At 38.4% G+C, this 25,914-nt stretch overlaps 1 protein-coding gene across 2 annotated transcripts in view; it reads left to right on the top strand.

Moving 5' to 3' along the window:
- PKIB (cAMP-dependent protein kinase inhibitor beta) overlaps positions 1–25,532 on the top strand; it is a 102,860-nt gene extending 77,328 nt beyond the window's left edge. Inside the window, exons 3-4 of one of the 2 annotated variants that reach the window (XM_045865472.3) lie at positions 19,408–19,584; positions 24,347–25,532. In XM_045865472.3, coding sequence (XP_045721428.1) covers positions 19,416–19,584; positions 24,347–24,414 — 237 coding nt within the window. In that variant the 5' untranslated portion in view covers positions 19,408–19,415 and the 3' untranslated portion in view covers positions 24,415–25,532. The remainder of the gene's footprint in view (positions 1–19,407; positions 19,585–24,346) is intronic. The other variant, XM_064597033.1, reaches the window with a different exon arrangement.
- The last annotated feature ends 382 nt before the right edge of the window (positions 25,533–25,914 follow it).

Below are 25,914 nucleotides of genomic sequence, written 5' to 3' on the forward strand. Positions count from 1 at the left end.
GGCATCACAGTTGCGGCAATCCACTATAGGCCACCATTCATTTGTTCCAGATTTAAGGAACAGGCCAAATAAGGCTGTTAAATGGAATAGCAGTGGGATCAGGGAAGAATTCACTCATTACCTGTTAAATAACAAGATTTTAATCCTTGAGGACATTGTTTTAAATTACATTGAGTCGTGTTAACTATTTAATGGGGTTGGGGGGGGTAGGGCGTGGGGAATGGGTCGTGAGTTCTTATTTTGTTAAGCCAGTAATTTTCATTTATTTTTTATTGGATCAGAGTGTCCATACTCACTACGGGATATTTTAGGGCAATGAGTGCCATAATCATAGGGAATTTAAGCTAGACAAAATTTCCTATAGTTAAGGAGAGTCATACCTATTTGTCTTCTACCTTATATTCAGTAACTCCCTTAAGTAAATCCCTCATTATAGGGGATACCATGTTTACCTTTAGTGGGATTCAAGGTATAACTGTAATTTTAGCCTTAGTATTCATTAAGCTCAATTGGTGAATTTCTGCAGATATTAAAATTAATTCAGGGATGCCTGGGTGGCTCTGTCATTTAAGTCTCTAACTCTTGGTTTCAGTTCAGGTCATGATCTCATGGGTCATGGGATCAAACCCCATGTTGGGCTCCATGCTCAGCAGGGGGTCTGCTTAAAGATTCTTTCCTTCTGCCCCTCCCTCACCTCTCTCTCTCTTTCTCTCTCTTAAATAAATAAATAAATCGTAAAAAAAATTAATTCAGAATCTAGATTATAAAGGCACACAAGACAATCAGTGTCCTTTTATCTTTTGCTATATAAATGTTTCTAGTAAATTTTGGATTTCCAATTAGGTCAAATTATAGGCCTTTGTTTTAAGTTGTTTCTTGTTGGTTTTCTCTTTCTGTGTTCAGGGTTCATTCTTTTTCTTTTTTTCTTTATCTTATTATTGTTGTTTGGTGACTGGATATACTTGAGGTGGGGGTGGAGAATGGTGCTCTCCACTCCTACCATATTTATAAGTTTCTTCCCCCAGAGAACCTCAAATCAGTATCATCATGGTTGGGGGTATCCCCAATAGCAGTAGTTGGTTTATAGACCATGGGCTTATGTTCCATTTGAATTAACCCCTTCATGATGCCACAAAGGTGCCATGGGTGTTTTGTTGAGGATTAGGATGTTTGTTGCAATGGAGACATGGGGAGCAGAGCGGTGCAGTGGAGGAGTTGTGGACCTACTGCCAGACTTGTTGGATCAAAACCCTCCTCTGCTGTATCCCCACCTCTTCTGTCATGTGGACTTCCTTTTTTTTTTTTTCCTCTCTCTGTTCAGAATGGCTGAAAATATTTTAGGTTTTTAGCCACATAAAGTTGTAGCTTTCAGTTTCTGTCTGCACAATCACCTGTACGGCAGGCCTTCTAGGTATTTATGGGGAAAGGTTCAGGACCTTGGTGGCCTCCTTTGTAGGGGGTTGCCTCTTCATCCAGGGAATGCCAGTCTTCCTGGGATCAAGGTCCATATCCAGTAAAGTCATTTTGTCTATGGCTTGGATGGAGACCATAAGGCCAATGATTACAAGATTAGCCCTTTGGTGTACTGGTAGGCAGCAATACTGAGCAAAGCCAGGGTACACTGGCTATGAGTTTTGTTTTGGGAGAGCAGTTGAGTACCAATGTTCCTTCCTCCCCCTACCTTTTTTTTTTCACCAGCCCCTGGGCCACCGGCCACGATGGATGTGCACCTCGATACTCCTGAGGGTCAGGAGAGCGCAAGCAACAGTGGCAAGGGAAGCAACGGCACAGGAAACCAGCAAGGTCATACCCTTGCATGAACAACTGGGATGCTATGCTCAATTCTATACAGGGTGATCTCCTTTCTTTCCACAAACCTCACAAAAGGCTCTCTGTGGGCCTGTCCCTGAGATGCACAATTACAAACAATGTCTGTATAGCTTCCCCAAGCAGCTGCTGATAGTCACCAGGCCAGACACAGTGACGTAGGCTGATCCTTGGTAAGCAGAGACCACCTGCCAAACAGACTAAACCTGACGTCACCAGGTTATAGCAGGATACAGTGAAATAACAATTCTCATCTTGGGAGCAAGAGAGTTTTAGGGTGGAAAGTGATGGCAACACATGGCAAACATCACACAGGACGTAGCCCAAGCCTGCCAGCAATTAGCTGTTCCATCTCAGGCAGCCTTACCATATCACAGAATCAGGTTAGTTAACCAAGAGCAATTCATTAAGGCTGACCAGGTGTCCTCAGTCATGGTGGAGCTTATCACGTGGTTTGGGACACAGTGGTTTCTATTGCTTCTTATTCACCCCATTGGTAAGGGAGAGATTCCTGCCCTGGGGCTATGGGAATAGCTAAACATTCAGCACTTGCCACTGAAGAGATGCGATTGACAGCAAATTATTAGTCACATATATTTATAGCTCAGGAAGAAGGGTACTGAAGGCCATGCAGGGCTTCATAGGGATTGTACTCAGGAACAGAGTGAAAAACAACCAAGGAGACTATAGGAGGCAGACTTTGTAGTAACACGAGTGTGTGGTGCCTCCTGGTTCTTACAAGATGATATGATTGGTTTGTTTGAATAATTCCACAGGCTTGCAAAAACCACAACTTAAGGATAAGTAGGAACTGTGCCTGGTCCCTTTGTTTGGCTAGCGTACCTTATCCATGAGAACAGAGTGGGGAGGGAAACTTATATTTAGTCCATTTGAACCCCTCCCAGATGTCAAGGCAGCATATAATATTGAGCCTTAATTTTAGGCCTTACACCACATGGAGAAATGAATTCTGTGTATGATTGTGAGTTGGTTGGAAATTTACCCCAGAGAGAATAAATTTTAATGTGGAAGTGAATGATTATACTTGAAATCACAAAACTATTTTCTTCTCTGAAGGAAAAATGGGCATCTGTGAGTTAAAATAAGTTCTGTTAAAGAATAATGCATTTACATCATTGCACATCTGTTTTTTTTTGACTGACTAAAATGAATATCTTGCTGTTACTTGGATAAAAAATTATTGAGGGGTACCTGGCTGGCTCAGTTGGTAGAGAATCCAACTCTAAATCACAGGTTGTAAGTCTGAGCCCCATGTTGGATGTAAAAATCACTTAAAATATAAAAATAAAACAAAACTCCTTTGTCTCTATACCACTATAACCACTATACCATGAAACAAAACAGTGAGCATTGATTCAAAAAATTATTGAAACTTAACTAGAACTTCTTTTTATAAAATAATGGAAGATTTAATGTCCTTCAGAAAGCCCTAGCACACAACACTCTACAATGTAGGATATATTTTCAAAAAAAATTTTTAAAGATTTTATTTATTTATTTATTTATTTATTTATTTATTTATTTATTTAGAGCATGTGCACACATGCATTGGGGAGAGGGGCAGAAGGAGAGAGAGAGAGAGAGAGAGAGAGAGAAAGAATCTTAAGCAGGCTCCATGCCCATCAGAAGCCCTATGCAGAGCTTGAGCTCACGACCCTGATATCATGACCAGAGCCAAAATCAAGAATTAGACATTTAACTGACTGAGCCACCCAGGTGCCCCCTTTACAAAAATTTTTTTAAAATTAATGCTCATGTTGTCAAATAAGAGAATTCTTCATAAGCCCAGAACAATGAGAAATCACAAATCTAGAGGCATGTGAGTGGTGTACTCACTTCTCTGAGTTCCCCAGTAATTCACAATTTCTGTTTCAAAAAGCCATGTTCTGGGGACAAGGAAAGAAACTTAGGAACCACCCAAATTGGAAAATGAAATTGGGTCCCCAGCGTAAGGCTTAGGCTATTGAAGAGTGACATGCCCAGTCCAAGGATAATGTGGCAAAACCCTAATCTTCAAAGGAAGACAGTGAGGATACTTGCCAGTGTTGTCCTTGACTTAGGTGGAAAAGGGGGGGGGGGGGGAATTCTCCTGATCATTTATTATAAGTGGAAATCACACAGGTTTGCAACTTTGTAGTGTGAAAAATTTCATGCTGAGAATTTAAAGCTAACCAATTTGGTAGTGCTCCCAGACCCCAGCAGAGGCAAATTCAGAGCCTATATAAAGGAAAACACTTTAATTAGGGTCTCAGGTTATTTCAAGGAAAAAGTTTAAAAAAATATAAGTTTACAACCATAAATCATAAAACATGCAAGGAAATAAGCCACCATGAGATAGATTATACAGAAACAAATAACATAATCACAGTATAAAGAATTCAGATATTAGGATTATTCATACAGAATTTTAAAAAATAGGCTTCATATATGTGAAAAGATAAATGTGGGTATTTAAGTTATAAATAAAGAACGAAATACTATAATACAGTGAAGCAGACTTGAAAAAGAGCAAAACAGTCTAGAAATGGAAAATATAAATTAAAACTTGATATGTAGTTTATGTAGCAGATTAGACACAGGTGAAGAGGTAACTAGTGAATGGGAAGATAGATCTGAATACATGCAGAATATAACACAGAGAAACAAAAGAAAGGGAAACTATGAAAGGTTGAGAGACATGGTTAATAGAGTGTCTATCTCATGTGTCTAATTGGAATTCCCAAGGAAATAATAAAGAAGAAAAGTAATATTTAAATAAATACCACCTGAGAATTTTCCAGAATTGGTGAAAGTATTAAATTCAGGAATACTAACAAATTTTAAGAAGGATAAACAAAAAGGTATCTAGGCACCTTGTATGACATTTCAGAACACCAAAGAGATAAACCCTCAAAATAAGCCAGAAAAAAAGACTCCACAAACCACTAAGTATGACAGTTATACCATCAGTGTATTAATCAGGGTTCTCTAGAAAAACAGAACCAATAGGGTATATATTTATTATAAATAATTGGCTCATGCTATTACGGAGATTGAGAAATTCCAAGATCTGTAGTCAGCAAACAGGAGACCCAGGAGAGACAATGATATAGTTCCCTTCCAACTCTGAGGGCCTGAGAAGCAGAAGAGTGATGGTTTGAGTTTCAGTCCCAGTCTGAATCTGAAGGCAGAGGAGAGACTGGTGCCCCAACTGTGAGACAGTCAGGCAGAGAGGGCAAATTCTTCCTTCCTTAGTCTTTTATTATATTGAGGACTTCAGTGGATCGGAGAAGGCAATCTTCTTTACTCAGTCCATTGATCCAAATGTTAATTCCAGAAACACCCTCACAGACACACCCAGAATATTGTTTAAACAAATACTGAGCACCCTATGGTTCAGCCAAGTTACCACATAAAATTATTATATTCAACAAACTTCTTAACAGCAAAAATGGAATAAAGTAGGTTAGTATTGTGAAGTGCTTGTAGAAGGTGACTTCAACCTAGAATAGTGTACCAAGATGAGGATAAAAGAGATCTTTTCAGACATAAAAATCCACTAATTTCCCAAAGGAATTTCTAAAAGCTGTATTTTAAGGGAAAGGGGGAATTATCTCAGAATTGCAATGTGCAAAAAAAAAAATTAGTATTATGGATATAAAGAGGAATATAGTTCTTAAATACATGCTGAACTATTTGATGTGAAGTGTTATGGTATCAGAAGCTTCCTTTCAAATGACTGACAAAAATTGTATGTTTACAGAGAGTAAATATAGCTGTTACCAATTGTTGAAATCAAATGGAGGTTACATACTGTTCTTTCAATTTATCTGTATGACAATATTTAAATACAAAATTCAAGGGAAGAAACCATAACTTGAAGTCACTAATTTAATAATCTTAGAACTTTGTCACAAATTATTATAAGCCCCATCTGTTTTTTCCATCATCAACAATCTTCCCATCAATGTCAATACCTAGTTTTCTGGTGTTTCCTCTCTATGGATCCTCCAAGATCACCAGCAATACTTCAGTGACCACATCACCAGCTTTGCCCTTTTCACAAATCAAAGACCATATGTATATGTGTCTATTTCTGGAATCTCTATTTTATTCTATTATTCTGTCTATCCTTGAGGAATGCCACACTATCTTAATACCTAAAACTTTGTAATCAATCTTTATATCTGATGATCTAAGTCCTTAAACTTTATAATGAGTTCTCATTGTAAATCCTTCTACCTTTTTCCTTCCTTTTTAAATAAGAAGTTATTCTTGGATATGTGTTGCATTTACATATAAATTCTGTGATCGGCATATCACTGTTACGGTGGATTTGCTTACAGAACTTCCATTTTTAATGGCCTTTTAACAATACTCCTTCACATCAGTCTCCATTTGCAGACAATGCATCTTATGCACACTTTTATTATGTGACTTAGAAGTGTTCATGGTTCCCCAGTGCTCAGAGTGAGGAACGCAATCTCCTTTTTTTTTTTTTTTTTTTAAGATTTATTTATTTATTTGAGGGAGAGAGAGACCTTGTGTGCATGAGGAGGGGTGGGGGGGGCGGAAGGAGAGGGAGAGGGAGAGAGAGAGAAGCAGACTCTCTGCTGAGTGTGGAGCCTAACACCGGGTTTGAACTCATGACCTTGAGATCAAAACCTGAGCTAAAGTCAAGAGTGGGGGATACTTAACCTACTTAGCACCAGGTGCACCCACAATCTCCTTTTAATGGCATTCATTTTCTTTGCAATTTGGGTTACAATGAAGACTATGATCCAACTTATTTTTCCAACTCTACGTGGCTTAACATTCCATGAGAGCTAGATGTTTCCTTTTCCTTTACTTGGAAGTTGCCTTTTACACTCACTTCATGTGTTAGCTTGAATTATTTCCCTGGCTTGGTAAGCCTTTTCATGTCTTTTTTATCTGTATGAATCCCTCCCAAATATTAGGGCCCAATGTGTGTTCTATAGCATCTATGAAGTCTCTTTTAATCACCCCAAAATTCAATAGCCATTTCCCTTTTACACTTCTATAGCATTTTTCATTTATACCACTTACATGGATATATCATATGTTGACTTCTGTTTTTACATTCCCTTTAATGTGCATGTATTTCGTCTATACAATTAGGTCACATACTTTTTCAGAGTAAAGACCATGCATTATACTTTTTTGTGTGTGTCCCCACTCTGGTAATTACAGTGTTTGGTCTTATTTCTCTAGAATCTTGTCCTGAATGAGGATGCTCAATAACAGTTGGCTGAATGAAGGCTGAGTCTCTGTTCAACAAATATTTGGTGAGATGTAATAGAAGGAGCAATGTATGAGGTGTCAGATGAAATGGTTTCTGGGCTTGCTTCTGCCATTCGCTAGCTCCATTGCTTAGCCAAATCATTTCATTTTTATGATCCTCAGTTTTCTCACCTTTAAAATGAAGATAGTAATGACCACCCTACAGTACAGAATCACATGGACTGAATTTCACTAAAGTGATTTAAAATGGTATGTGTTCAACCCATGTTTACACCTTTCTTCACATAATGAAAATCTTCATCATAGATAATTTAGAAAGCACAAAGTTCTGACAATAGAAATCATGTATAATAACACCACTCAAAAGAACTACTGTTAAAATTTTGGATATTTCCCTTATCATGCTTTTCTGAGCATCTGTTTTGAAAATTATTATATATACTGGCTTTGAGTTTTTTTATTATGCCTGTTGAATATATTTTAGATACCATTTTTCATGAAGATTCATTTTTTTCTAATGAACTTATATAATACTAAAGAAACATAGTAACAGACTGTATTATTTTTACAAAAGGCTTTTGTAAAAAGTTAGATGCATCCATATAAATAATTTCATTTCTATTAACTTAATTGTAGACAAACATAAATACACATAATTTGAAGAACAAAAATATTTCAATGGTAGGACTTTTCTTTCTGAAGTTACTTGCTATTTGGTTGGGAATTTTTTTTTTTTTTTTGCCTATATGACCCAGAAAATCCTTAAAACAACTTTAAAATTTTTGCTACTGTGATTTTGATTGAATTTTTTGCTTAATGAAACACTAAAATGATTTCTTCTTCTGCAAAGAAAAATAAAATACTGAAGAGAACTTAGGAAACAAATCAGAGCTTGAAAAGCCTCAATCATTTCCTCATTTTTCTCAGTTGGAAGAAAAAAAAAATGAAAATTAAATCTATTCAAAAAGAGACTAAAAGACATCCCGAAGAATTTTTTTTACTTTGATGAAATAGGAGAAAAAGACATTACTGGAACTTTTAAAGTTGTGTACATTTTTAAAAGCATCTTACCTATAAATCAACTTTATTCAATTTAATTAAGGAAAGGTTTGTGAATGATTTCAGTCCTCAGTCATGTTTTTCATGTTTAAGCTTTTGGCTCTGTCTATTTTACATAGTTGGTATAAGCCCTGAAATGTTGGCTTGCTAGAAAATTTTCTTTTTTCAAACTTTCATTAAAAATTCAGAATTGTGTTGGCCTGAAAACAATTATATTTTAAAAGATATGATCAAATGATTTATAAAAGATATGACAAAATGATATTATATAAATATAATCTAACTTCAAAATACAGACATGTAAGATGTTTGTGTGCATCTGTGTATGTGAACACTGAAAAAATTCTGGTAGGATATGCACCAGAATTATAATAGTACTATCACTGGATAATGGGTAAAAGGAAATTTCCTTTTTTTTCTTCCAGAAGAATTGTCATTTTTTTTCCAACAATGAGCATGTATTATTTTCATATGCAAAAAGAAAAGAATTCATTTTGAAAGAGAGATGTGGAAGGATAATTGTTTCATTCAGTAAACAAACTCTATCAGAGTACCTACTGAGTGAGTGCCAGGCATGACTTAGTGCTATGGATACATCAGTGAAAAACCTATAAAAACCTGTGCCTACAAAAACCTATGCCTTTGTGGAGCTTACATTGTAGTAGAGGGAGATAGTAAACAGCAGTGCAATCATAGTAAGTTATAATATGTCTTATAGCTACTAAGTGCTAAGGGAGAGTAGAGCAAGTTAAGGGAGGTTAGGAGCGACCGGGAGAAGACATTGTTTTAAACAGGGTGAGGAGCCTTACTGAGGAGGCAGAATTCTCTCACGAATTTTGTGATCCTTCTTTCCTCACCATATAATGTCGTTATGCTATTACTCAGATTAAGAATTGTTTTTCAGGTTTCATGAAGAAATAGAGAATTCCAATCCCATTTTAGCTAGTAATGAAACACTCAAACATGGTTTGTTGCTGAAAGTATACAAATGGTTTACCCTTAGGGAGAAACCATGATGAATGGTGTAAGGGAGATGCGGTCTTCTATGACAGGTGGCTTATCTGGAAGAGATGTTGCAGAAAGGTAGCCAACTTGGAGGGGTTTTGGGGTGCAGAATGTAAATTTTTTATGTTCTTGTTTTCCTCCTAAACACCAAATTTCTGGAAATATCTCTGTGTTACTCTTTTCTTGTCTTTGTAACTTACAATGTCAGAGGCTGTCTCTAGAGCCAAAGGAAAAGCCTTCTTTAACAGGATAATCAATGTTTATAATGATAATCTATTATAGTGCCTATAAATTAATATGATTGATTTCTAAACAAATTTCATTTGTGTGGTCATTAACCAAGCACATTTATATCCATTAGTTTGTTGGGTTCCAAGGTAGTAAATAGATAATATTAATTCTACTTTTGATAAATGTGGAAACTTAGAGAAGTTAAATGTCTTGTTGAAAGTTGCAAGTTTAGGGGCACCTGGGTGGTTCAGTTGTTAAGCGTCTGCCTTCAGCTCAGGTCATGATCCCAGGGTCCTGGGATCGAGCCCCGAGCCCCGCGTCGGGCTCCCTGCTCAGCGGGAAGCCTGCTTCTCCCTCTCTCACTCCCCCTGCTTGTGTACCCTCTCTCACTGTGTCTCTCTCTGTCAAATAAATAAATAAAATTTAAAAAAAAAAGGAAAGAAAGTTGCTAGTTTATTAGAAGGCAATGCAAGATTCTGCTACATGCTCACTTTTAGGTGACCAAACTTTCCATTGCTCCATTTGGACTGCTTAATAAATATGAGGACTAATTTAAGGGCAGTCATTCCAAGGATGTATTAAGGTAGTTCAGTAATGCTGTCTTTGCTCAAAGCTCTGCTCTGAAATATTGAAATAGAATTCTTCTGAATATATGCAAATCTAAATTACTTAAGGAAGCTTTGAAGAAAACCTGAAGTCATTTCAGTACAAAGAAATGGGTGATCAATTGGGATAGTTTTTAATTAAAAACTGTTCACTATAAAATGTAACATTATATTTTACATGTAGCATTATTCTTCCATTATATTATATAGGAGTATAAAGTGGGTTGCACTGATGAAATCACAAAAATATTTTGAGAGGTGGAATACAAATGTAGCTTCCTAAAGTAATGGCTTTGATGAATATGGTACACATTTATATATATAAATTTGTGTATGTTAGTAAAAATAGTTCTTTTGTATCACTGCATTTTTCCTTTTGAAGGCAGATGAGCATATATAAGTTATAAAAGTTTTCTGAAATAAAAGCAGGCAGTTTAAAGTGTCCAAGCTTAAGCTATTGCTTTAGATTACCTTTATACTGGAATAGTAATTATGGGACTATTTTTTGTCATAGATGTATCACTCTCAATGATAATCTTAGGCAAAGAAAATAAGCCCAGAGGCTAAAGGCTCTATTTTTTCCCCTTGTTGAGAATGAAAATGGTGAAAGAGAATTAGTTGAATGAGTTAAAACTATAGGATCTGGGCTATTTAAAGTGTTAGAGGACTTCATATTTGCACAAGGGAAAGCTGATAGAATTGTGTGTTAACTGACTTTAGGTAGGGCAGTCTGTTCACAGTTTAATGTTTATGAATCCCTTCCAAAGACCTGATGTCTGAAGAGTGTAACTGTTCAGATCCTTGGGTGAGGGTGATTCCATAAGAGTTTTTGCATTAACTTCTGCTCTGCATATGACAATTGATGTTACCCATGCCTCCAAGGCATTGTATTTGCCACTAGCCTACATCCTGCCCTACTTTATTGGTAATGTCATAAAATTCATTTTAATATTTGATTAACTGAACATCAGTCTTTATTGAGAATATTAATAATTAAAAGCCCCTTCACTAGCTATGTTTGCCTGCCCATAATTTATAGATATCAGCTATTAATTCAATATTTATTTATTGAATTTATTGGGCAACTATGTGCCAGCCCGTGTCCTATTTAGAGGGATACAAAGTCATTTCTACCATGACCACGTTGGTCAGATTAGCTTCCCTTTTTCTCCTTCCTACTGATGTCATCAAAAGTCACTTGACATTTTAAAACCACCGTCTCATTAAAAAAAGGAACTGACTTCTTAGGACTTGCATTGACACCCCCTGCACAGACAGGTTGTGTTCACTCTGGCATGGAAATGGTGCAAGCAAACCATGGGATCCTCAAAATTATTTCATTTTTGTGCAAATTCAGTTCTTGGGCTTTTGTGAGCTTGGAGAGTCTTTGTGCCTTTTTTGAAAGCTAAGAACACTTTGTGTCCGAAAATGGTTGGAAAGGCAAAGATGAGAAGTGAATGATCTGAGAGCAGTCTCTCTCTGGAATTTGCTCACTCTTTCCCTGGGACCCCCCTCTGCAGCTCTGCCCCATCTTCTCTTTTGGAACTAACCACTCCTTCCTCTGTGCATGTCGGGGAGCTGCCTGGCATGCAGCCTTTCCAGGTCTCCAGTTGAGGCAGGAGAAGTCTTTACTTACTGTGGTAAATAGCACAGTGCTTTACACACAGTCGGTGTTAAATAAATACTTTTTGAATTGAATCTACATACTTCCTTAAGTAGGCTCCAGAACCTTAATAAAATAAGAAAACAATGATATTTGAGTCCCTTGAGTAGAAAGGAAAATGTGAGGAATATGTGAGAATGAAGGCGTACAGGTAGGGTTTGAGGTAAAGTGGGGGCAAAAAAAATGAGAATGGTTCCTTCTAATTCAAGCTAAGTGCTCTCAATTCTGATCACTCAGAAAGATAGAAATAAAAAGGTAGGAAGTAAAAGGCCCAAACTATGTCAGATGTAAAATAAGAGGGATACTCTGCAACAACTTAAAACCATTTAGAATTACGTTCATCTAAAGGAGAACTGAAAATATCACTGTGTGTGCTGGATACCACCCATCATGCATAATGCACGCGCACACGTATGTGCTGCTAAAATAACGTACTAATAATTAGGGAAATCTGTTTTGGAGAGGAGCAGGGGGAGTCATGATAATGGCAGAAAGAATACTGTCTGAACTTAGAAAACACACAAACAAACACAAACTGGCTGTGTCACGTTAATGCATCACTGGTGTCTGGGTCTGTATCTCTTACTATTTTGGGAAGCTGCAAGGGGTAGGGGTTGGCCTGTGGCAAACTAACTCCCCACAATCCTTTATGGAGGACGTGTTTTGGGTAAGTTTTTCTAGCAGGAAAAGAAAAAGTAGGATGGCCAGTTAAATGTGACCCCTACACTCAAGGAGATTACATGCTTAGTGAATTCGATGTTCTTATCTTTATCCACATCAGTCCATATTGTTATTCTAAGTGACCCTATCTTAGTATAAGAATGTTATTGTGCCAGAAAGGTTTTCAGATTTGCTCACTACTTTATCTGGAAGATTATAGGAAAATCAATTTGTTATATTTAGAATTTTTAGGTTTAAGTTGTCAAAAATTCTGGTGGTAAAAATAGCTTTCTTGTGCCTACCAATATATGTTGAAGGGTCTGTTTAAATCATTATCAGGCAAGAATTTAAGCATGAAAAATAATATGTGTGTCAACAGACAAGAGGTAGAATTTCCTCTGGCTTGTACTTGAGGCACAGAAACTCCATATGTGGAGGAATTACCAAAAAAAAAAAAAAAGGAAGATCTCTAAGTTAAAAAAAATAGTTTTTATATAGGTATACATTTCATGTAAACTCTGTTTAGCCTAAAATGGTCTTGGTACTTAGGTGAATAGCTGTGTTAGGATTCCCATTTTTAGAGGTGGACACTTTATTTCCAAAGAACAGGATTTGAGGACAAGAAAGCTACTGAAAAGATCAAAATGTGTTTGATCTCACCAGACTGTGGATTCCTCTTTGTAGCTTGTGGGCCTAGCACAGGGCCTGGCACTTAATAATTTAGTAGGAGCTTGATAAATGTCGACTGGATGAATAAATGATCATCTGTTTTTGTTGGTCCACATTAAGAGGCAATTATTATAGTTCTCTCACCTTGTTTGGAAGAAGTTTTTGCACTCCAGAACAGAAAATCTTGCAAAATACGAGCTGTAGGCAGAGAACTGAAGAAATCTAGCATAAGGTATTAAGGTGCTGAAAGCGGGAGAGAGACAGATGAGGAATTTATCAACTGAGACCAGTCCATGTCTTGCTCTATCTCATCCTCTCTTTCTTTTGACCAGGAAAAGCACTAATTTTCCAAAATATATGTTCTTCTTTGTTACTTTAAGTGTTTTTTTTTTTTCAGATAGCCTGACTCATACCCCTAGAGAACTAATTTAGCGGGTAAGAAGTGTATTTCAAGTCTTACATGCAGAATGAGTTTCACTGTGGGGGATGAAGTGAGTGATATGGATCCAGAGATTAGAGAGAAGGTAATCACCTTCTTGCTGTCTTGGCTTCAAGTAAGGAAACTTGAGAAAAGAATGAGTGTGAGCTAAGAGGGTGGGCCATCTCCACTGGGAGAGAAAGAAGTTGCAAAAACTTTTGTTTCTGATTATACTTAAAACGTACTAACACACTCCTTTCTTAGCAGGCTCTTTTGAGCCCACTGGGAGCTGACTAGTGATTTTATATATAAATACACATGTGTACATACATATGTAAAGTACATATATATTACATATATATATGTCTTCCTCCAGGTCTCCATTTAGCTTGAACATCTTTGTCCTCTTCAGTTGTGCTGATGTTGCATTTTCGATATTGCATCGCTGCAAATGCCAGCATGTGTGTATATGTGACTGGGGGACGGGCTTTGGTTAAGGCACCCTGAAAATGGTGTGTTTTCAAAAGAGATGAAAATTACATCACCTTGCTGGGGGCATGCGAGGACATCTGTGAAATCCCCAAACGTCCAAATGGTTTCAGCTCCTGTAATCACCCGCAGTTGACAAAGCAGAACTCACCCAGATTCCCCACCTAATTCTGTAGAAGAAGAGGAAGAGTTGCTAGTGAGTCAGCTGCCTTGGTTAGCAAACATAAACCTAACTAGCTTTTTAAGCCCAGAAAATTAAAAGAACTTGGATGTTAATCTCTCTTCTGTATTTATTTATTAGTACTATTTCCTCCTCTTTCTGTGGGTTTATATATTTTTTAAATGTCACAAAGCATTTGAAGAGAGCAGTTCTCTCTCTCTATAATGTTGACCAAGAAAGGATTCACTGAAAATTAAAGCGGATAGACATTTATTTGGGCAACTGGAATTGCAGTTAGGGAAACACAGATTCAGGTAGACACCCATATTGTGTTCCAAGGAAGACAAAGGCGGGTGGGGGGGGGGCAGGCAGAGTTATAAAGGTGGAAGGTTAGGAGTGTAGTTTTCAGGTCCTCTGTGTGAGAAAGAGGGATTGAAGTTGGGTTAACTGGGATTGGTTGTGTATGCAAACGAAGGATTGAAGCTTGTTAAACCAAATTGGCTCCTTTAGAAGCGAAGACCATGGGTGATCCAGTTGCCACGGTGAGGAGGAAGTTAAGTCCAGGCTGAGGGCTTGCGGCTGGCTTAAAAGTTCAAAAAGTTCATAGTTTCTCTGTTGAGGATGTGCATAAATTCCTCTTCCCTCATGGCCTCCCAACCCTATTTTAAAGGAGACTCTTTTAGCTAGACTTGGTTGCTCCATTTTGATCTTCTTTTACTATGTATATAATCATCCCTCTAAAAAAAAAAAATCAGACATATGCAATCAATGTTGCAGAAGATAATAACGACAGGCATGTAAGATGACTCTTTGGACAGGGAGAAGCTTACACTTAAAGATACGCTATTTTTGGCTAAATTGTCAAAGTGTGACTTTTAGAGACACTCTGTGCTAGAATATCTGTGTATTCTTAGTTTTGCCAGGTGAATGTCTTTCAGTACTTTTTTTTTTTTTAAAGATTTTATTTATTTATCTGAGAGAGAGAATGAGATAGAGAGAGAGAGCATGAGAGGGGGGAGGGTCAGAGGGAGCCCGATATGGGACTCGATCCCGGGACTCCAGGATCATGACCTGAGCCCAAGGCAGTCGCTTAACCAACTGAGCCACCCAGGTGCCCCGTGTCTTTCAGTACTTTTAAATTACAATGATAATACATGCTCATTATTACAAGTTAACATACATAAGGAAGTACCACCAAATGGTTAATATTCTCCTTGTTCTCTCTTATATTTTCAGCTAGCATTTTTTATTCTTCTTACAAGAATTATATTATATTATCTTCATTATTATATTCATTACTTCCCCTCCCCCACAGTGTATTACTTTTAAAATTTGCTTTATTTTACAATGTGTCATGGACACATTTCTGTAGGTAGATCTAACTGGATTTTTTTTTTAAAGATTTTATTTATTTATTTGACAGAGAGATAGAGAGACAGCACAAGTAGGCAGAGTGGCAGGCAGAGGGAGAGGGAGAAGCAGGCTTCCCGCTCAGCAGGGAGCCCGATGCGGGGCTCTATCCCAGGACCCTGGGATCATGACCTGAGCCACAGGCAGCCGCTTAGCCAACTGAGCCACCCAGGCGCCCCAGATCTAACTGGATTTAGGACATTCTTTATAGTAGCTGTATAATGTTCCATAATATAATATATATAGTTTATTCGACCATTCTTCCCTCACAGACTTCCAGATTATTTCTAATGCTGCAATAAATCTCCTTGCCAGAGAATGAAAAGAGCCCGTTTGAGAATCACCCTGTGGGTTCCAGTGTTCCTACCCCCCAGTGAGCTCTAAGCCACTGACACCTTCTGCCAGGAAGATGAGATGACTTTTCACAGTAGAGAACTCCCTCTCACCACAGCCCTGGAGGGCCGGGCTGGGTGAACTGCTGTTTTGCGGAGGAGCTTGGCATCCTGGCCACTCAGTACGGCAGGCTCTGAAAGGAAGATGGTCCTGGGAAGGAAGAGAGAGAGCTTGGAAATGACCAAGTAAAGCTCCCAAGTAAAGCAGCCTGTTTGACTTGGCCTCCCTTCACATCCAGTTCTGTTTCTGATCTTAAAATGGTAGTTAACGAGTATAACTTTGACAGACTTTTTGAGAGTTTTGTGATGATCTTGTTTTCTAACACTAATTGACAAAAAAGGGTTCATTTAGAAAGCCTATGTCTGAAATAATAATGTAAAGGCAAAAGCAAAAACTTCCAAAATAGCAGCCAACAGCAAAGAAGCCTTGAAATAAACTTGGAGACCAGAATTTCTTCTTCCATGTTGACCGCCTACTCTACAGGCCACCTTTTGGAAGTTCCCTTTCAATAATATACAAATTCTAATTCAATACTTCTTTTAACATAGAGTATCTTACTGAAGAAGTTTACTCACACCTTTAACATAAAATATATAGCATTTAAATATTCTAAATAGCATATCTTAATATTTTTATATGTATCATTATCTTCAATTTTAAGATTTTGGATATCAGGCCAGGAATAATCAAGGTATTCATAGAACTGGTCCTCCAATCTTAGTATAGTTAACTTATTTGCGTGACATAGGAAGATGCTCCACAGAAATAAACACTTGATCATGCCCATGGCTTCTGATGCGCTGTTAACTGGCTGAGGACAGAGTAGAAGCCTGCAAATGGGGTCTTTTTCCAAACTTGGTGTCAGTCACATCTCACAAACTATAGAGAAGAGATCTCTAATTAACATTCATGTATCATGGGGCTGGGGGCACAAGGAGGAGGCTCACAAGATAACCAAACATTTAAGCCAGAAAAGAACACCTGTGAAATGGTAGGGAACCTCTTCCTCTCTTCCTCTCTCCCTCACAAACACACACACATACATAACATACGTATATATATAATTTTCCCTATTTAAAAAGTAATGCAGGGCAGAGTTGAAAATAACTATTGTATGTCTGTCTATACATATCACAGGGATTTGGGAAGATAATTTTTTTGGTAATCCACATCATCGTGCCTTAAGAGTGAACTGAAACTGGATTTGCTTGCTTGTCTGCTACATGAGCAGCTGTGTGACTAAATAAATCATTTAAACTCCCTGAGCCCTGGTCTCCATATCCATCTAGTGGGGGTTATTCCTTACTACCTCATAAGATTATTGGGAGGTTTAAAGTGAGATAATAGATATGAAAATGTTCATGTTGTATTGAATAAATCTAGTTTCCCTCTTAGGAAGCTTCCTCTTCCAGTAGGAAGATGTTTCTTGCAAGGATTAAAGGGATACATAGAGGGGCGGTGGAGTAAATAAAACTTTGTGAGATGTGAACGATGATGCCAGTAAACAAACATATGGTTTTAGAGTTACGAGGAGTTTCTATATCCTCTATCTCATTAGTTCTTCCCAAGAATACTGTGAATCAGTCAGGCTAGTATTTTTATACCCCTTACACAGGGAGGAACTGTGACTCAGAGAAATTAAATGAATTAGCCAGTATCACCTACAAGCCTGTAATGCGGTGAAGTTCTTTTTGTCTTAACAGTCTGGTGCCCTTTAGATTACTCTACGCTGTCCGTCAATGCCAGACAGTTGGCAAATACTAAACAGTGAGAAGTCTAATTGATTCCAAAGTTGTGTCTGAAAATCTAGCCTCGTTCTCAAATTTTTCACGATTCCTGCAAAGATGAGCCTATTTGGGGAAGGAGCCTCGCCTACTCCTGGACTCCCGAGGCCCACGCTAAGCTCAGCGTGCCGTTCCTTGGGTCCGCTGAACCAAAGGAGTTGTGTTTCGAATACGAAACGCACTGTGTTTTGTGACTGTTTCACTTTATTTTTATCATTTCCTGAATTGAAGTTAACCGATTGGAAAGGGCCCCCTTCCAACAACAGTGAAATGGGTAGGTCAAGACTCACATATTTCTGCCCTCAAGTACCACAATTGATTGCCTCCATCCCTTGGTTGATACTCAGCACATTCTGTGGTATGATGTTATCTGTCCTCGCATGTATACCTTCTTTCTCCCCTTTGAGAGTAAAAGTCCCCTAAAAACGGAGAGTCTATTATTCCTTTGTACTCTCAGTTGCCCAGCTGAGGGCCTAGGACTTAATAGGTTCTCAATAAATGTTTGCTGCCACCAGGGCTTTTGAGATCCTACTCAGCTTTGACTTCTTAGGGAAGATTCATTAGAAAACATCATATGAAAGAGGGTTAGTTTTAGAACAAACAGTATCGGCTGCCTCCCTGCCTCCCTGTACGGTAAATGATTTCCTGAGAATTCTTTCGTAGAGACAATTACTAGGACGATAAAGAATGCTTTGGGGGCGCCTGGGTGGCTCAGATGGTTAGGCGTCTGCCTTCGGCTCGGGTCATGATCCTGGGGTCCTGGGATCGAGCCCCGCGTCAGGCTCCTGGCTCAGCCGGGAGTCTGCTTCTCCCTCTCCCTCTGCCTCTCCCACTGCTCATGCTCTCTCTCTCTCTGTATCTCTGTGTCTCAAATGAATAAATAAAATCTTAAAGAAAAAAAAAATGCTTTGAAAAGCGCTAGGAATTACCAGGTCCACTTAAAGGCAAGAAGAGGCGGGCGCCTGGGTGGCTCAGTTGGTTAAGTGACTGCCTTCGGCTCAGGTCATGATCCTGGAGTCCTGGACCGAGTCCCGCATCGGGCTCCCTGCTCGGCAGGAAGTCTGCTTCTCCCTCTGACCCTCCTCCCTCTCGTGCTCTCTGTCTCTCATTCTCTCTCTCTCAAATAAATAAATAAATAAATAAATAAAAATCTTAATAAATAAATAAATAAATAAATAAATAAAGAAGAAGAGGCAATACAGGTTCTACTCTCCTAAACACAAACATGAGGCTATTGAAAATTAGGTCTGAGGCCCGAGCAGACTGCGATACGCAGCTGTCACTGGGGCAAAACACCTCTGAGATGAAGTTGAATTTCTAAGGAGTAAGAGCCAAGTGTGTTTCGTGTGGGCCCTACAAATTATAGTGATTTGGTTTCAGCCTGAACAAGCACCACAAACAGATCCTGGCAGGCAGGGTCCCTACAGGAGGGACCGAACAAGTCAGTTTTCATTTCCTTCCAAGCCCTCGTTCGGCTGATCCATCCACAGAAAAATAGAACAAAAGGCAAGAGATTACTGCACCCTAAAGCATCCAAGTGGCTTATTCAGCTCAGGGGTTATTTATAGCAAGCTGGCTCACACTGAACACTGCTGAGAATGTGCAAATGGAAGCTTCAGGACTGTAACAGTAGACAGAGACGCAAGGTGTGATCAGTGATTCCATTCTCAAGCCTGTTGTGGTTCTGATCTGGCCGCGCCTTTCACCGCCACCGTGAACATTTACCTCAAAATAGGCTCATCCTCTTCTTCATGTGCACGTTCTATTTGCAGATGTTGTTATGAGGACAGATCCATCAGAAATGACTGATGTGGAGTCTGTGGTCAATAATTTTGCATCTTCGGCCAGGACCGGCCGCCGGAATGCTGTGCCAGACATCCAGGGCTCAGCCGGGACAGGTGGGCCCTCAGAGTTGCCCCTCAAACTGGAGGCCCTCTCCATGAAGGAAGGTAACGCACAAATTCTCTTCGAATTAGCAGCCCTCTCTTCTTAATCAATCCTTGCCTCTGGAACAGTCTCACTTTTAACTAGTTATAAGTGCTCTTTTTTCTTACGTGTTGACTAAGATCTCTCAATTTTTGTTGAAGGCTAAGTACATTTTTTTTAGGCTTTCTGAAAGTGAACAGCTTCATCTTTTTCTCTCCCAATGTGTATGTGCAAGCTGAACATTTATGTATTTGGTGGACATGTAGAGTCACTCATAGTGCTCATTATTGGGAATAAAATGTGAACAAATATAATCCCTTCCCTCAATAAACTTAAAAATTTATCGAGAAACACTCAGAAATAGAATAGTTTTCCCCCTGTCATCCATTAGCAAACCACTTTGGAAGCTTGGGCTTCACTATAGTATTCTATAAGCCCTTCTATTTCTCATATCTAAAAAGCAGTTTATTATCAGTTGAAGATGAGATCTGTAAGGTGAGTATTTGTATAAAAGGTAACCATTCTTCAGTGGAAAAAGTTGAATTAAGGACAAAGGGGAGCTGTCAAACCAATGAAGGAAAACTTGGGTTTGTCTCCCCATTGCTTACATATAGTTCATCTAGCTTCCGGAGTTTGGTCTTCTGGAAATAAATATAACCATACTGTCAGTAAATTTTTAAAGAAGTCTTTTTATTTAAAAAACATTCATGAAGGTTAAAGAAAATTTCAGTTCCAAGTCATTACTAAGATACCTGTGCCTTGTGCCCCATTTTAGATGTCAAGGTAGACTTCAGTATGTGTGTAGAAATTTATTCCTGCTGCCAAGGAGGCAAGAGGCCAGCAGCTTCTACACATCCACCCTATTCATGCAAGTCCCAGAAGAAGGCTCTTGGTCCTCTGCTTCAGGACATTATTTGTTACCTGATAAAGTTACAAATGTTCCTGGTTTGATCCCTATGAAATAAGTATATCTTTGTTTGGCCAGGGACACCTCACTTGTTCCCAGTGGTCATTGCATTTCTCATATGAGACACTACAAATAATAGCAAAAAAGTACATATATACATACAAACTATTTGTTTTTTAAAGATTTTATTTATTTATTTGAGAGAGAGAGAGAGAGAGAGAGAGCACAAGAGCGGGGAGCAGGAGAGGGAGAAGCAGACTCCCCGCTGAGCAGAGAGCCCAATGCGGGACTCGATCCCGGGACTCTAGGATCATGACCTGAGCCGAAGGCAGTCGCTTAACCGACTGAGCCACCCGGGCGCCCCCATACAAACTTATAAGATGGGAAAAGGGAAAGAAAGAAAATAAATAAAAATGTGTGTAATGGTTTTGGCCTTTTAAGTTTGAAAATGGAATATGGTTATCAGAACATGATATTGCTGTTGAAGGGCCATCCTCAACCAGAGAGGTGGAGAAGCTAAGTTACTTATTAGCCTGACAGGCCTAATTAAAGTTTACATGCCCCAAACACACACACACACACACACACACACAAAACCTTAATGCTTGTTGACATTACCTAAATGAAAAGAAAAAATACATGGTAGGAGAATTAGTAGTCTTCACCATTTTATTTTGGTCACTAGAGACCATTATCTGAAAGAATATTGTTACTATTTTTATATCGTTAAATAACAAAAATCCAACTAAGTAAATTTGAAGATATAATTGACTTTATTAAGGGATTCATGAATCAGGCAACATCCTATCTAACAAGTTAGAGGGGAGCCCTGAGGAGTTGTACAAAATGAAGGGTTTTTATGAGAAGGAGGGTGAGCCAAGGAATTTACTAGCAAAAGAAAAAGGATTGTTCCAAGCAAGTTCACATTCCCTTAGAGGGAAGGGCAAAGGGATTATTAGGTGGATTATTAAGTGGTTTTTAGGTAGTTTCCCTCAGATCAGTCCTCTTTGGTTTTTGTTGTCGTTGTTTTTGATAAATATTTTTAGGCGGGAAGAACTCTAGGATCTCAAATGCCTTGCGTCCTGCATGAAATTAACCTGCCTGAAATTTGCCTGGTTCATACTCTGTTTTAATCTATGTCTTATAAATTAATAACCATGATAGGGAGGACAATGATGCCTGGTAACATATCAGCAAGAAATGACAGAGGGTGGCAGCGGTAAATGTCACAAAGCGCCTTTTCTTAACTCCCTCTGTCACTATTTGATCCATCATTCAGTTTAGTGCCCACTAGGTGCTAAGCACCATTCTAAAAACCGTAGTGTAGTGGTGAATCAGACAAAGTCTTGCTGTCATGGATCTTCTATCTCCAATGGGAGAGTTAAATTATAAACAAGTAAATATATGTCAACAGTGATATGTTCTATCAGAAAATTAAATAGGATGTTGTGGTAGAGTTACAGCGTGACTCTAGACCGAGAAATTAGGGCAACCCTTCCTGAGACCTGAATGACGATGGTGTGTTTTCAGTGGCAGCTGAAGAAAGCAGGAGGCACACGAAGATCAGAGGTAAACATGGTCTTTGCAGAAGGAGCAGCTAGTAAAAAGCTCTTAGAAAGGACGTGCCTCCAAATCCTTTGTCTCTCTTTCTCTGATCCTCACCACACCACCCCTCTATTTCAAGATCACAAATGACATTGTCTCTGATGAAATCAGTGGTCCATTCTTAGTCTCCACCCTACGTGATCTCTTGGCAGTTGTGTCTTTGTGGATCATGCCCCTTCCCCTCAACACTGTTCTTCCCTGGGCTTCCTGAACACTCCACTCTCCTGGTTTTCTTCCTGCTTCACTCGCTGTTCCTTCCCCTGCTGTTGTTTCTTAATGTCCCCTATCTCTTAATGAATTAGATGGTACTAGAACTGTCTTTTGACTTCTTCTCTATCAACATTCCCTCCTCTTGAGATATCATCCAATTTCACTGGGATAATATAATCTTCCTGATCACTCACAAATTTGTTATCTCTAGCCAGAAGCTCCTCTGGCTTCACACTCATAAATCCATCTGCCTACTTGACCTCTCTGCTTGGCTATCTTACAGGAATCTCAAACTTAATGGGTAATAGGGAGAACTCCAGATATTCTTCCTGACACCTACTCTTCCTGCCTCTTCTCCATCTTGGTGAATGGCAGTTTCACACTTCCAGTGGCTAGAGCCAAAACTTGGAGTCATCCTTGTCTTCCCCTCTTTCTCTCATCTTTACATCTAATCTATCAGCAAAAATTGTCAGCTCTGCTTTCCCATTTGTCCAGATAGCTGCCATTTTTCACCTAAAAGATCTGGTCTCTTGGTATCTCCCTGACTCCATTTTCCAATCTTTTTTCTCCCTTCTGTCCCCCTTGCAGTTCCTTCCTGCACATTGACACATTTGACCTTGCTGTTCCCTCTGCTTGGGATGCTCTCTCCCTGCTCCCAGCATAGCTCACCCCGCCCCTTCTCAGGGCTTCACTCGCATGCCCCTTCTCCCCAGCAAATCCTATCTAAAACCACAACCTCCAGGCCCCAAGACTTCTTGACAACTCCTATTCTTTTATTTCCTCCATAGCACATAGGACTCCGCACATACCACATATTTTACTTGTTCTGCTTCTTCCCCACATCCCTCATTAAAAGTCTCCTGAGAGCTGGAATTTTTTTTTTTTTTCCACTGCTTGGTACATAATACATGCTTAATACATATTTCCTAAATGAAAGCTGAAGAACTGAATAGAGTCCATCAGATTAACTTCAGAGATGCCAGTGATGATTTCAGTAAGCACTTTTGGGGAAGCAGTAGAGACTTAATAGTTTTCATTTAAAATGGAGACAGCAAAGGATGATACACTTTAAAGGATAAAAGACAAGACAGTATGTGGAAGATTTGTGGTTGAAAGAAGGCCTTTGTTAGTGTGAAGGTGGTGGTGACTTGAGGAAATGAGGAGTCAGGAGAAAGGGAAAGTCAGGTGAAAGGGAGGCGGAGGATGATTGTTAAGAGTCAGCTTCCTGATGAGGCAGAAACGGATAGGATCCCCGATCATGAAGGAATAGACCTGGAAAGTCTGAGCAGCACCAGGCCCGGCCCCAAAGGTCTGGGTGAGTGTGGTTGCACAGGGCCCTTGGGCTCAGAAGAGGTTTGCACTCGGTGCCAGGCGCTACTGTTGCTGTCTTGAAGTTTTCCATATTTTTTGAATAAGAGGTGCTGCATTTTCATTTTGCACTGGGCTCCAGTAAATTGTGCAGCCGGTCCTGAGGAGCACACTTTCCATTGTAATAGGAGGGAAGGTAGTAGGAAAAACAGATGACGGAGTTTTAGAGGTTTGGTGGCAGAAAGTTGAGGGAGCTTTTATCTGATGGCTTTGATTTTTTTTTTTCCTGTGAAGTAGAAAGATCATCTCCTAAGAGCAGAGGAGGTAGAAAGTGTGAGGAAGTCGGAGAGAGTGTGATGCCTATGGGGAAATCATTAAGGGGGTGGGGCTATGGAACCAAATTGTGTCTCTGTCATTTACTAGCTCTGTGACTTGGAGCAAGTCACTTAACCTGTCTATGCTTTGATGGACTAGTCTATAAATGGAGATTGTAATAATACCTCAGGAGACTGCCTGGCTTGTAATACTTCTGGAGAATAGGAGAGAAAGGTAACTAGCAGAATGTAGATTGCCAAACCGACCCGTATTTCTTTCCTTTGTGTAGTGTCCATATCTAGATTGAGGGCAAAGCGTGTCGGAATCAAGGAGAAAATGATTAGGGTGCATAAAGGAAATCCCAACTGTTTCATTCCAGTATAATATGAAGTATATTTCACTATATTCTATAAGTGAATGAAAATATTTATCTTTTTTAGATGTAAAAAAGAAAAATGAAGAAACAACACAAAGGCAATTGGAAAAGCCAAAGAAAGAAGAAAAATGAAGGCTCAAAAATTATCAAAAGTACTGAATTTCTGTACATTGAAAGACTTAATGGCTCTGCTTTCCTGAGATGTTTGATCTGGTAGTAACTATGGTAACATTGCAGCCCTAAGCAACATGTGTGTATTAGACAATTTTGTTGTGATGCTACTCACTTGGAATGCAATCATTGATGTCCAATGTAGGTTATTAAAAGGCATATTACTTCCAAATTGCACCCAAGGAAAAGGTTAAGAATGTATGGTCACTTAAATACATATCATTATCTATAAACCCAACAAAATCCACTGCTCTCTTTTGGATTTACGTGGCCAGATGTATTTTTAATTCCATTTTTATGGTAACAGATAACCCGTTTCTTGGTAAATATAAAGCAAACACTATTCATTTAAAACTTTATGGAATTTGTAGGACATTTTTTTTTGATGGGAAGGAATAATAGTCAAAAACATATAGAGAATATTTATTTTTAATCAAAAATGCACACTTTTCCCCAAACCCTAAAAGGATTTGGAAAAATTACAAAAGTTTGACAACCTAAATATCTCCAGGATGTTTTTGTTTGATTCATTTTGCTTCTAGTCTATGCATACTGTGATTTTTCATGTGGACTCTCAGAACACAAAATTTGTGACGAATCGTTTATGTGGAACATGCCTATTAAATGAATTTTGCTATCTTCCTTAACTTTGGTGTACGTGTGTGCATATGTTTTTCTTTAATATGAATTATGCAAAACACTTTACTAGTTGCTTTATACTGTCTTTTCTTATTCTTAGGGCTTTTGTGTCTTGTAACTTGTTTCTAAAATGATTTCCTCAGGAATGCAGACCTTAATTTTTATATCTTTCCTAAAGTAGCTAACATAACACATAAATATTTAGTGAATGTTGTAGGTAGAAATAGCAAAATACTTGCTTTTAATATATATTTAAGCATATATTTTAAAAGGAACAAAAACAAAACCAAAGTTTTAGTAAATTTTGATTTATTAGACATTTTAGGAAAATAATAAAATTCTGAATTTTTTAAAAATGGAGTAATGAATTTATTTTCATTTTCAGATATATATGCATGCTCATATTTTATTTGATTGTTGACATAGGTCATGTCTGTATACAGTAATCAAATAAACTCTTCACTGTTCAAGAAAGTTGTTACTGATACATCTTATTTTTATCATCTTAGCTATACCAACTGAAAAAGGGTGACACATTTTAAAGGAGGAAGTTAATAAACTTTACAGTATAAATCACTTCCTATGTATTATTTCATCGACAAAGTCTAACTTAATATCTTACATATACCAGAGGGGTAGATTTCAAAGAACCCGATTGTTCTCTCAAATACAAATTTTTTTTATAGAAGAATCTAAATTAGTATCTTAGGTGTAGCACTAAATTAATATTCAGTAAAATGTATTATAGCCATTAAAACTATATTTCAGAGAGTTATTGAATGACATGCTATTATGTAAAGAGTATAAAGAGTATTAGAGTAG

The sequence above is a fragment of the Mirounga angustirostris genome, unplaced genomic scaffold, assembly GCF_029215605.1.
Source record: "Mirounga angustirostris isolate CCGP_5_RB_7025 unplaced genomic scaffold, mMirAng1.0.hap1 SCAF_8, whole genome shotgun sequence".
NCBI classification, from domain to species: domain Eukaryota; kingdom Metazoa; phylum Chordata; class Mammalia; order Carnivora; family Phocidae; genus Mirounga; species Mirounga angustirostris.